This window comes from Colias eurytheme, chromosome 13 (assembly GCF_061535395.1).
Source record: "Colias eurytheme isolate Ceu_HAF_F1 chromosome 13, ilColEury1 Martin Lab GWU primary, whole genome shotgun sequence".
In the NCBI taxonomy this organism is placed as follows: domain Eukaryota; kingdom Metazoa; phylum Arthropoda; class Insecta; order Lepidoptera; family Pieridae; genus Colias; species Colias eurytheme.
The window spans coordinates 7,032,280-7,044,600 of NC_142992.1; the positions used below are offsets into that span (position 1 = coordinate 7,032,280).

Below are 12,321 nucleotides of genomic sequence, written 5' to 3' on the forward strand. Positions count from 1 at the left end.
TTAAATTATCTTTACTACTCTGTTTAACACGGTTATCAATAATTATTATAATCTTTTATTTCTTCCCTTGTGACCTTCCCTTTCTAAATTCTAAATGACCTTCTTAACTTATTGGCTAAATTTAGGAAGGTGTATTAAGGGCTTAACTATTACACATCTACCACAGACATCTACCACTATATACATTATCTATGACATAGTCTATGATTTTGACATCCAAAGACTATGTATTCTAAATTCAAATTTAAAAACAAACCGTTTGTACACAATACACTGAATTGTTTTGACTTGAGGTTTTAAGTGACGAGAATAAAATGCTTTCTTTATAATATTGCACCAAGAAAAGTGTGATTTATAAACATATCTAAAATGACTTCATTTGAATTTAATATCCCATTAAAAAAGGATGAATTATTAGAATGTCATGCCGGACAGTATCATGTTGAAGATGTAGTACAACCAAGATTACTTTTGTCCAAATTTCAAGGTAGAAACTCTAATTCAACTCTTTTATTATAAATATATTAGAAGAAAAATAAATTACGCTCTCTCATATATATTATTTCAGATGCTGCCCGTGCTTATAATTCTGATGGAGTTGATTATATACTTGAACACTTTGATACTTACTTTTCAATAATAGTGCATGGGACGAAACTTGAGTGGAATGTCATTAATAAAGGTAATAAAAACTTTTAAATATTCATTTATTCTTATTTAAAGGTGATAATAACAAATGATGATTTTAGGGTATGAACACATACTGCGAACTGTTAAAAGCTTATGTACTTTTTTGGAGCCTATTCTTCAAGAGAAAGAAATTGAAAGTGATGTCCGTACTAAATACTTGAATGTTGTTAAGATGACATTGTATTTATTTACACAAATAATGAAAACTAAAGATGCTAAATTAGCCGCTGATGTGAGTAACTTGTAAGATAAGTGGAATTTTGTCCTTGTTCAAACCTGGATACAATTACATAATGGTGAATATTTTCTAAATAATATTCTATTCTATAACATATATTTTCCTACAGAATTCCACAAAACTAACATTAGGGAAAAAAGGCAAAAAGACAACTGAAGAAGATGATTTATGTGGATGGACAGAATCTGATAAATTGAATGCTTTGATTTCCCTGCATCAACTATTGCAACAACCACTGTCACGTCTATGGGACCCACCATTAGCAGAGGACAACTTTGTTTCGTAAGTTTATATACCTACTGTTGAAATAGTCTAAACATCTTTAAAAATATACATATGAATAAATAGCTTCTATAGTAAATTTTTTGCATATTTTATAAGAAAATTTTAGCGTTTTGTATTTTATGAAAAATATCTATGTGATTCAAAATTTAAATTTATTTTTAATACATAATCAATGTTTCAGTATGGCAGTGGAACCTTGTTATGTGGCATTGGAGGATCAAATTATCAAAACAAAAACTGTCAGGGAAACTGTATTTCAAATTCTAGGAGTCTTGATTAAACGATATAACCATGGAACCGCTTGCATTATTAAATTAGTACAGGTGATAAATTTTTTAATTCTTTTCCATAGATCTTTAACTATTAACTAGTAAGATATCTGAATTTTATTTAATGTATTTTTAATTTTAGATTCTACAAATGGTTGAGCATTCAATATCACCAATGTGTGCAGGTGTTGTTCAGTTAACAAAAGATTTTAGTCTAGGAACTTTTGCCCCGCAAATGGTATGTATTTACTGTGATAATTTTATAGTATTTTTTAAATGCATTCTAAACTTTAATTTACACATTTGTATAGGTGCGTGAAATAGCTGAAGCTTTGGCTTCTTCTGAAGAAGAGAATAGTGCAGGCACTGAGCAGGGTGCGGCCAGGAACTGTGGAACATTTCTGTTAGAGCTCACCAAAGAGCTGCCTAAAGAAATGACAGGAGCTATGGCAACAATTCAACCCTACTTAGAAAGTGATGAGGTACAAAATAATTATTTATTATTGTGAAACTAATGCAACTAAAATTTTATTTTTCTAATTTGTCTTCATTTTTGTATTAATGTTATATTTTCAGTCATACACATTACGCATTAGTGTTCTTGGAATGATGTGTGAACTACTAAGTGTGGAATTGACTGGTGAAGGACTCAGTGATGAACAAAGGATTCAAAGAGATGACTTCCTTGATGACCTTTATGATCATATGCATGATCTATCCGCATATGTGCGCCATAAGGTAATTTATTATGTTACTAGCTTTCCGCCCGCGGCTTCGCCCGCGTTTTCAAAGAAAAACCCGTTCCCGTGGGATTTCCGGGATAAAACCTATCCTATGTGTTAATCCAAGTTACCCTATATATGTGTGCTTAATTTCATTATAATCGGTTCAGTAGTATTTGCGTGAAAGAGTAACAAACATCCATACATACAAACTTTCGCCTTTATAATAGTACATATTAGGAAGGATTAGGATAGGATTAAATATTATATTATTATAGAGTTAAAAAGTTGGATATAATAATTAACTTATTTCACCAATATTAGATTGATATAGTTATTCTTGTAATATGTTACTAATTAGGTTCTTCAATTCTGGAGTCGTTTGCAAAAACAAGGCTGTGTTCCTGTGGCACGTGTGCACACTGTTTTGGAGAGAGCTATCGGTAGACTGCGTGATAAAGCTGCTCTAGTAAGAAAAGCTGCCATACAGCTTCTTAAGGTACCCACATTTTATTAATTAACTGCTCACTGGCTCTTTCTACTTAGAATTTCAATTTGTTAGGTTTTTTTAATTAGTTGCCTCATCCAAGTCCCATCTATCATATATCTATCCAATATAAGAATCACTGAAAACTTGTTATAGAAAGTTATGATGTAACTAATACAAATTTATTTTATGTAATATAATAATATATTGTTAATATTTAATTTATGTAGACTATTAGATATGATTTTCTGATTTTAGATATTCTTGGAGTACAATCCATTTTCTGGTGATCTCAAAGTATTAGAAGAGCAATTAGAAAAAGAATTAAAGATATTAGAAGATATTCAAAAGAAATTAAATCCTGGTCCTGATCCTGAGCTTGTAAGGAAATGGGAAAAAGTTGAAAAAGATGTATTTAAAACAATAAAAGAGAAAATGGACACTCTTACTCAAGATGAACCAGAACTGTCACAGGCCACTGTTGAAAACTTATATGAGTCAATAAGGCAAAGTTTAAAAGATAAAAATTATTATAAGGCTTTCTTGATCGTCAAACACACTGAACGGCTGTATCCTAATGCAAAGATGTTAAGATGTGATATGCCCAAAAGTGATCAGGTAGGTTATATTGTTTATATGATTTTTTTTTATTAAGAATGTAATTATTAATGTCTATTTTTTTCACAGATTGAATACTTTGTAGCATTATTAAGAAATATATTTGTCATACCAGACCGCAGACAATCAATGTCTCTAACACAACCGTGTGTGAATGAAGCAGCATTACTCAAACAATTAGAAGAAAAAGAGGCTTTAGTTGCTTTCCTTCAAGAGTCAGTTCACTTCAGTCGATTAATGTCTCAAGCAGTGCCTTTGATCAATTCTTTGTTGATGTCAAAACAAGCCGGTGATGTCAGTGAAGCGATAGACTTCTTTACAGCGGCTCATCATTTTAAAATAGAATCTGCTCAAATTGGCGTGGCCAATATGCTAATGCTTGTTTGGTCACCCGATCAAGTGAGTAATTCCTTTAATTTTTTAAATTTGATTTCATGCCAACTTAATTTAAGACATATTGTTCAAATATTTCTAATCAATTTCGCAGTTTCAAGTCTACGTAACAGTTTAAATAATGCAAAAAAATCCATCACAATCAGTCTTGCCGCTTTTTCATTTAGTATTAATTTTGTAGTTTAAATTTGTGAACTATCTCGATCATTAATAAACAATATACAACTAGACTCACATTCACGCATCAGAATTGTCCCTATAGCAAACTCTACGTTATCTAATGAGCAATGCAAAAACTTCGATCATTACTGCCACAAAATAAGGTGTTAATTTCAATGAATATCAACAACGCTGCACAATTTTTGTCGATGTACTTAAGAATCTACCAATATTTCTTCTACATTAAAAAGCGCAAAACATTTTCCACGCATTTAACATTATCCAATTTCAATAATTTTTGGAAATGTTCTTTGTATGATCAAAAGCAAACCGTTAAGATTTTTTTAAATATTACTTAATATAAAGGTACTTATAACATTCTTTAAAGGGTACGTTTTCCTCTTTTTTGTATATCATGTCCAAAAAAAAAATAATAATAATTTTTTCCACTTTATCATTGTTATAATTAATGTAAAACTACGGTCACACCTTTTTATCGGCGTATTGTTTTGTTAAAGTCAATTATAAAATTGTAATACAAATAGCTGTAAGGATTAAGGAATATATTATGTATGTAAAAATAAAATAAAATAAAAGTTAGTGGTTTATACTACTTATATTACCAGGACAAACGCGAAGCAGTGGAACGCGCGTACCGCAACATGTACCTAGAGTGCGAGTCCAAGCCGGAGCGTGGCCGCGCGTACACGATCGCGCAGAGCCTCACGTCGCTCGCGGCGCACGTGGACCGCGGCAGTGCACTCGCGTTGGAGCACCTTGTGGACAAGTGGGTGGCCAAGGGGGATATCACGCCTGCTATTATACAGGTACGGTGAAAATAAGTATTTTCTTGTGGTTAATTTTATATTGAATGTTGGAAGTTCAAGTTTTTAAACGCGATTAAATTATTATATTATTTATTCGTATGATAAGAAATGTTTTATATCTTGTTCTATATATGTAAATTGTAAATACATATGTATACGAATTTTAATAAAATCGTGAAATTACTATTTTAGATATTCTGGGAAATGTTTTTGAAGAAGATTAATGGAACCACGGACATGGAGAGCTATGCTGCATTATCGTTCCTGGTTATGATAGCAAAAGCTAAACCCTCAGTGGCTCTTGCAAATTTAGAAGTCATTCAAACATATGGCCTGACTGGCGATTACAATTCAAGAAATTTGAGCGCTCAGCTATTGATGGCGCTCTCCAAGAAAGGGCAAAGATATCCTCCTGATCATGCCATATTCACAACATTGTTTGATAGCCTGATGGAAACATATATGAAATTTAATAAATTTGTATCATTCGCCGGCAATTCTATAGACTTCATTTATGCAGTCTGTGATGTTCCCGATGTGGTGTGTGTAAAGATTTTGGCCGAAATGTATAAAAAGCTAGAAGAGAATATGGAAAAGGATGGTGAAGAGGAATCAAGTATGCCCACAGAACTGTTAACGAGATTCGTATTTGTGCTCGGACATGTGGCACTGCAACAACTCATCTATCTGGATATCAACGTCTATAGTGAATTGCGCAGGCGCAACCAGGTATGTAATATATTTCAGAGAAGTTATGTACAAATAAATTCATTAAGTATAATTTCAAGTAATTCCTAACACATTTAATAATATGTTATATTTTAGATATGGTTTATAAACAGTGAATAATATGAAATCGCAGAGTCAGTATTTCTTCTTCCTTATCTTATTGAGCAATGATAAATCTCAAGATACATTTAATTAAAATATTAACCATAGGTGCGGGAAGAAAGAAAAGCGGAAGAGAAGAAAAAGAAGAAGATGGGTGCGTTCGCGACACCCCTGCGTCGTGGGCGTGCGGACGAGCTGCGGCGACAGACGCTCATGAACGTGAGCAACGCGAGCGCGTCCTCGCGCGGGCAGCGGGCGGCCAGTGTCACTTCCAGTAAACAGACCTCGGTGAGCGTTTTAACTTTCTACTTCTTGAAAAATTATTTACTGCTTGCCAATAAATCACCCTCTAACGAACCATTTTCACTATGTTCCACTACATATGTATTCACATTATAATGTGAAAACAACATTACATTATGTTTGATTTATACGTAAATACGAGAGTGTTATTTTAAAAGTTTAAACACTATCTTTTGGAGAAAAATAATCCTTAAGTGTTCTTGGCTGTCTCCTAATAATATGATTTAATCGTTTACTAAACATAAAAACATTGAGCTATGACAAGTCATTATATTCTCAAGAGAATAACCATTTATTTAGGAAATTTCGGTTAAACAATGAAACAATATTAATATTTAACGTACATTCTGTCAACCCAGGCGAACACAACAATGACGGAGGACGAAGCTGGCTTGGAAGGCGCAGTAGCGGACGACGCGGACGCAGAGTACGTGCGCGGCGTGTGCGAGCGCGACGTGGCGGGGCCGGGCACGGCGCTGGCCCGCTACGTGCCGCTGCTGCGCCACCTGCTGGCCAGCGCGCCGCGCTGCCCGCCCGCGCTGCAGGCGGCCGCCGCGCTCGCGCTCACCAGGCCAGTGCTAAACATTGTGCTCATATCGCTACATAGTACGTGCGCGGCGTGTGCGAGCGCGACGTGGCGGGGCCGGGCACGGCGCTGGCCCGCTACGTGCCGCTGCTGCGCCACCTGCTGGCCAGCGCGCCGCGCTGCCCGCCCGCGCTGCAGGCGGCCGCCGCGCTCGCGCTCACCAGGCCAGTGCTAAACATTGTGCTCATATCGCTACATAGTACGTGCGCGGCGTGTGCGAGCGCGACGTGGCGGGGCCGGGCACGGCGCTGGCCCGCTACGTGCCGCTGCTGCGCCACCTGCTGGCCAGCGCGCCGCGCTGCCCGCCCGCGCTGCAGGCGGCCGCCGCGCTCGCGCTCACCAGGCCAGTGCTAAACATTGTGCTCATATCGCTACATAGTACAATGTATAAAGCCGTCGCTTAGTCGCTTCAGTCACTTAAGTTGCTTCCCGCTGCCTAACCGTAGGTAAACGTAGATCTTCTGGATTTCGCTACGATATAGAGTGATGGTCTATATTACAATCAAAGACCGAAAACGCTTATTGAGCGAAAAAATAGGTCATAACTCCCCGTCCGATTAGGGCCCTTCCGGCCTCCTCCACTCAAGCGACAGCCCAAGCCGAGGTTCGAGATCCCCGTGGCGGGGGGACGCCCTTGTGCATGTCGCTACCAGGGTGAACCTTCAGTTCACCCCCGCGTCCGCGTTAAAATGTAGAAGCCCTTCTGGCTAACATTGAGAAACACCACACAAAAAACAAAAAAAAAAGGTCATAACTCGTCATAGTCACAGTACCCACATAACACCATGTGAATAATCTCTAATGAAAACAAAAAGTTGTGACAATCATAGGAAGACCACATAATGAAATTCGTGTCCTGGTCGACATGCCATTCGACCACGACGAGAATTTACTACCAATATAAACTTTGCAATCATGTTAAAATTATAAAATATTATACAGGTTCATGTTGGTGTCGAGTTCTGTATGTGAGGATGGCTTACAACTAATGGTCACTGTGTTGAAGAGATCCAAAAACGTCTCAATGAGAACAAATTTAACGATTGCTTTTGCTGATCTCACGCTGCGTTTCCCAAATCTCACCCAGCCATGGACACATCATATCTATCACATGTAAGTAGTTAATAAATTAATTTTTATCAATATTCATAATTCATACAAGTTTGCTGTAACAAATGATTTGCCGTGTAAAATATTTTAAACCTAATATTTATTGTATGAAAAAGAATACAAAATTATTTTTAAGTTATTGTGTCATACTTTCTTCATTGATAAAATAAATGTTTACCCATTTATTAACAATGTTTAACCATTGTTTCAGTTTAAGCGATGAAGAATTAGAAGTTCGTCAGTGCGCTGTTAAAATGTTGTCCTTTTTGGTTTTACACGAAATGGTGCGAGTTAAAGGACAGATAGCAGATATGGCTCTATGTTGCGCGGATAAAGACCCGAATGTTGCGTCCATGACTAAATTATTCTTTAAACAATTGTCACAAAAAGGAAACGCGTTGTATAACGTAATGCCCGATATTATATCGCGATTGAGCGACCCGGAACTTAATGTACCTGAGGAACAATATAGGATTATTATGAAGTAAGTAAATTATAATATTTGCTAGAATGTTATCAAAATTTCTATTAAAATGCATATCAATCTATTGAACTCATTATACAAACATTTTTTTTTACAATAAACAGAACCTTATTTATATATTTCTAGGTTATTTACATTTGAATTCATTGAAATTTTAAAGCAATCTAACCCAATCTTTTAGGTATATAACATCTCTGATACAAAAAGATAGGCAAATGGAAGCACTTGTTGAAAAATTATGCCAAAGATTTAAATTATCTACAGAAGAAAGACAATGGCGGGATCTTGCGTATTGCCTCTCACTGTTCACATATAACGAACGGTCTCTTAAGAAACTTATAGAAAATCTAGACTGCTATAAGGATAAACTGCACTGTAAAGGAGTAATGGAATCGTTTACTACACTCATGAATAATACCTCAAAAATGGCTAAGAATGAGATAAAGGTAAAAAGCTAAAATAATTTTAATATAATCGCAGATTTGATCAGTAATAATAATCATGCTACTTTAATTTATTTATTTAATAATTTTTTTAATCATTGTCATGCTGTAAACAGCTGCACACACATTCACTTATTAATCGCTCTTTAGAAAACTCTGCCCAATACATGTGTAGGCAGAGTTTTGTTTTGGACAATTTTTCAGCGTGATTTAAGTTATTTATTGTATGTCAATGCTGTCAAATAAACTATTTATATCAAATTATCTACTAACGTGTATTTGTTAAACAAATCTATATTTAAAAAATCCCGTATTTTTACAGACGCTAGTAACAGAACTGGGTGACAAGATAGAAGAGTGTTTCTCGGTCCGTGAGAACGAAGACGATGAAACGGAACAGACTAATTGTGACGAAGTAGAAAGAGAAGATGTTCCCAAAGCGACGCACAGGCGGAAAGCGGCACCGAGGAGACAAAGAGTGCGCTCGGAGAGCCCTGATGAGGTTAGCATTTGATTATAATTAATAAAAAAATATTGGAAATTCAGTTTCTAACATTAGCATATATTGGTGACATTTTTTATGTTATTTGATTTCTAGATTAATTTAAAGTCGATCTTGTAAGCCTATAAGTATTCGTAATAAATAAGTTATAAAATTATACTAAGAAATAATCAAATAAAGCTGCAAATAACTTTAATATTGCTTTGATTGATTGAATTATTTGTTTTTAGAATGAACCTCCAAACAAAGAAAATATGTCCCAATCTGTAAGGAAATCTAAAAGGAAAGTAACTCAGAGAACAAGAACAGCTACTAATGAGTCAGATGAATCAGGTAACAATACATTCTTTATGCTTGTATACATTTTATAATTATCATTTATGAAAATATAAATTAATATTTTATTTATTTTTCAGATGATGAAGATTTTCAAAAGAAAGATGAAGAAGTTTTCAAAAAACCCGCCACTAGAAAAGGGTCTAGGAGAAGAAATTAAAACCTAATTTATTCTAAGCATTTTAAATATAAGAAATATTTCATCCACATTCATTTGGTTTTATTTGATAAATTTCAACCCTACAATTTTGAAAGATTTTCTTTCCATATATTTATGGATAGATATTTTTCCACAGTATTACCATCCTACAGTATGGCGACGAATGTACTTGTGCAGAGAAACGGAGGGGAACTGGCGGGGGGTCGGGCGACGCGGGCCGCTTAATGCAATCACGCTGAGTTTGCATTAACTATCGCGAAAGGACGACGCAGTCGTATTTTTTGTGTAATAATTTTATTATACATAGGTACTTACATATTCTATTATGACGCGCAAAAACTGTTCCGTTTAAGGATGTAAATCTACATTGAAATCCCAGAAGGAAACAATATTTCAGAAAGATTGTATTAATTGTATCTGTTGAATTAAAATCAAAGCTATGTATATGTTGTCCTCATTATTTTCTAATCAGATTGTACATCCCAATGCGAATGCATTACTTAGTTAAATGGTATAATATACAATTAAGAACATCCAAAAATAAAGTGTCCACGTAAATAATATTTAGCAGTGCAATATCTGTAATTATATATTTATGAACAAATAATTACATCAGATTTAATAATCGCAATTATTTTGAATGTACATATGAATAAATGATTTCATCATAATATTAATAATCACAATTGTTTTATTTCCCATTTGTTGCAACCCTAGCGTATTTTCGTGTGGCAGCGTAAGTACCTACGCTGGCGGCGGCATCGCGCGACATCAAAGGCGATTCCTTACTGTAGGAAATAATATTGTAATACTGTGTATTTTTCCGTCTAGAACCGTCAAAAGCCAAAAATGATGGCGCAGTTATATAGATAACTCATAACTAGGTTTCCGCCCGCGGCTTCGCCCGCGCAGTCAAAGAAAAACCCGCATAGTTCCCGTTCCCGTGGGATTTCCGGGATCGCGTCATTTTACCGGGATAAAAAGTAGCCTATGTCCTTTCTCGGGTATCAAAATATCTCCATACCAAATTTCATGAAAATTGGTTCAGTAGTTTAGGCGTGATTGAGTAACAGACAGACAGACAGAGTTACTTTCGCATTTATAATATTAGTATGGATGACTTCTCATCCGATCTTTAAAATCACATTTTGGAAATGTGCAGCATGTATTTTGGGTAGTATAGTAATGCATCTTTTTTTTTCAATTAGTTATGTATTAAAAATTATAGAAACGGGCATGGAATTATACCTCCTTCTCTGCCGAAATCAGAATCATAATCTATTTAAAATACTATTTGGCTTGGTGGGCTGTGATCCAGAGGTATTTATCATCACAGTCTAAAAACGATTAAACTGTGGTATTATTAGGAGAAAAAAATGGCAATTCCCACTGACAGATTCCATTCACACATTTACAAATTAATATCAGCTGACGCCTGACAAGTGACAATATAAAAATATTGACAGAATTTTATAGTTTGTTTGATGTTTGTACTTTGTTTGTGGTTTGTTTTGATTTGATGTCAAAAGGTAGTAAAAATAACACATTATATTTGACGTATTTGCAAAGAGTCTTTGATATCTTGTAGAAAGTCAGCAATAAACACTTATAATTAGGCAATTAATCAAAGTAACAGTCTCATGACAGCATTTTGCCTTCAGTTTCGTCCATTCTTTTATTTTAAGTGCAACCTTTTGCTGGGTATTTTTATAATGGCACGACCAGGTTTATCCAAATTAACACACATAAAATGCCGATCAGGCATATATCCACGTTCAAATATTGAACGACAAGTCATTCCCGATGATAAATTAAAATGGGAGACTGATTTTACAGAATATAAACCACCTTGCTATACTTCACAATCTATTGTAGGGAAACCCTGGGCTGACCCAGATATCGGTAGGTAGTTATTTAATAAAAAAAACTTAATTGCTTTTCATTACAAAACCTTAATCGCTAGGATGAATAGTTTTAACTACATTGACATTTTGTTAAAGGTGCACCTAATTTTAATCCAAAATGGAATGAGCTAGATGGAGATGTAAATAGAACTAGTTACATGGGCCAATATAAAATAGTAAATAACTTTCCCTTAAATCCTATTGGAAGAACTGGAATTTGTGGTAGGGGAGTACTTGGACGATGGGGGCCAAATCATGCAGCAGATCCCGTAGTCACAAGATGGCATATTGACTCAAATAATAAGTAAAAAATTTGAATGTTTTTGCTATATTAAGCTCTATTGAAATTGTTATTTAATAATAAATAAACATTTGTATGTATTCTAGGAAGATCCTACAATTTATAGCCATTAAAAGACGTGACACAGGAGAATGGGCACTTCCAGGAGGAATGGTAGATCCTGGTGAAAAAGTTGCAGCTACTGCAATCAGAGAATTTCAGGAAGAAGCTATGAATTCTCTCCAAGCGAATGAAGGTTATTATTATAAAATAATAATCATAATAAAAAAATTATATTCATCAAGAATTAATTATGCATCAAACTTTTAGTTTTATTAGTTTTTTTATCCTATATCATTAAGTAATTATATTTTTTTCATTTCAGCTGAAAAAGAAGCTTGGAGGGGAAAGTTGAAAGATTTTTTCAGCGGTGGCATTGAGATCTACAGTGGCTATGTAGATGACCCACGTAATACAGACAATGCTTGGATGGAAACTGTAGCCTTCAACTTCCATGATGACACAGGATCAGTTGTGGGCGACCTCAAGTTGCAAGCTGGGGATGATGCAGTTGGTGTGAAATGGGTGGATGTCACACCAGATTTAAAATTATATGCAAGCCATAAAGACATTGTTGATGCTGTATTTGATAGATATAAGGAATTTATGAATAAATAATTTTATCAATGAATGC

General features: G+C 35.0%; 2 protein-coding genes across 2 annotated transcripts; both read left to right on the forward strand.

Annotated features, from left to right (window-relative positions):
- Window positions 1-299: 299 nt before the first annotated feature.
- On the forward strand, window positions 300-9,489 carry Cap-D2 (CAP-D2 condensin subunit). The gene is made up of 21 exons (XM_090108443.1): window positions 300-487; window positions 569-682; window positions 750-922; window positions 1,038-1,210; window positions 1,395-1,536; window positions 1,625-1,720; window positions 1,794-1,964; window positions 2,059-2,220; window positions 2,566-2,703; window positions 2,950-3,309; window positions 3,379-3,708; window positions 4,488-4,688; window positions 4,881-5,417; window positions 5,628-5,807; window positions 6,182-6,393; window positions 7,351-7,521; window positions 7,730-8,002; window positions 8,184-8,448; window positions 8,768-8,947; window positions 9,178-9,280; window positions 9,364-9,489. Exons 1-21 carry the CDS (start codon window positions 370-372, stop codon window positions 9,441-9,443), a joined length of 4,179 nt encoding a protein of 1,392 aa, XP_089964569.1. The 5' UTR covers window positions 300-369; the 3' UTR covers window positions 9,444-9,489.
- Window positions 9,490-10,980: 1,491 nt separating this feature from the next.
- LOC149903460 (putative nudix hydrolase 6) lies at window positions 10,981-12,318 on the forward strand. Its single transcript, XM_090108627.1, has 4 exons — window positions 10,981-11,345; window positions 11,444-11,651; window positions 11,735-11,883; window positions 12,013-12,318. Exons 1-4 carry the CDS (start codon window positions 11,084-11,086, stop codon window positions 12,303-12,305), a joined length of 912 nt encoding a protein of 303 aa, XP_089964753.1. The 5' UTR covers window positions 10,981-11,083; the 3' UTR covers window positions 12,306-12,318.
- The last annotated feature ends 3 nt before the right edge of the window (window positions 12,319-12,321 follow it).

What these genes read in the sequence shown, in the direction of transcription:
- LOC149903460 (XM_090108627.1), top strand. Translation starts at nt 11,084, where the DNA reads ATGACAGCATTTTGCCTTCAGTTTCGTCCATTCTTTTATTTTAAGTGC. An exon ending in CTGGGCTGACCCAGATATCG is followed by an intron (nt 11,346 to 11,443) that starts GTAGGTAGTTAT and finishes ATTTTGTTAAAG; the next exon opens with GTGCACCTAATTTTAATCCA. An exon ending in CATATTGACTCAAATAATAA is followed by an intron (nt 11,652 to 11,734) that starts GTAAAAAATTTG and finishes TATGTATTCTAG; the next exon opens with GAAGATCCTACAATTTATAG.
- Cap-D2 (XM_090108443.1), top strand. Translation starts at nt 370, where the DNA reads ATGACTTCATTTGAATTTAATATCCCATTAAAAAAGGATGAATTATTA. An exon ending in CTTCCAGTAAACAGACCTCG is followed by an intron (nt 5,808 to 6,181) that starts GTGAGCGTTTTA and finishes CTGTCAACCCAG; the next exon opens with GCGAACACAACAATGACGGA. An exon ending in TAATGAGTCAGATGAATCAG is followed by an intron (nt 9,281 to 9,363) that starts GTAACAATACAT and finishes TTTATTTTTCAG; the next exon opens with ATGATGAAGATTTTCAAAAG.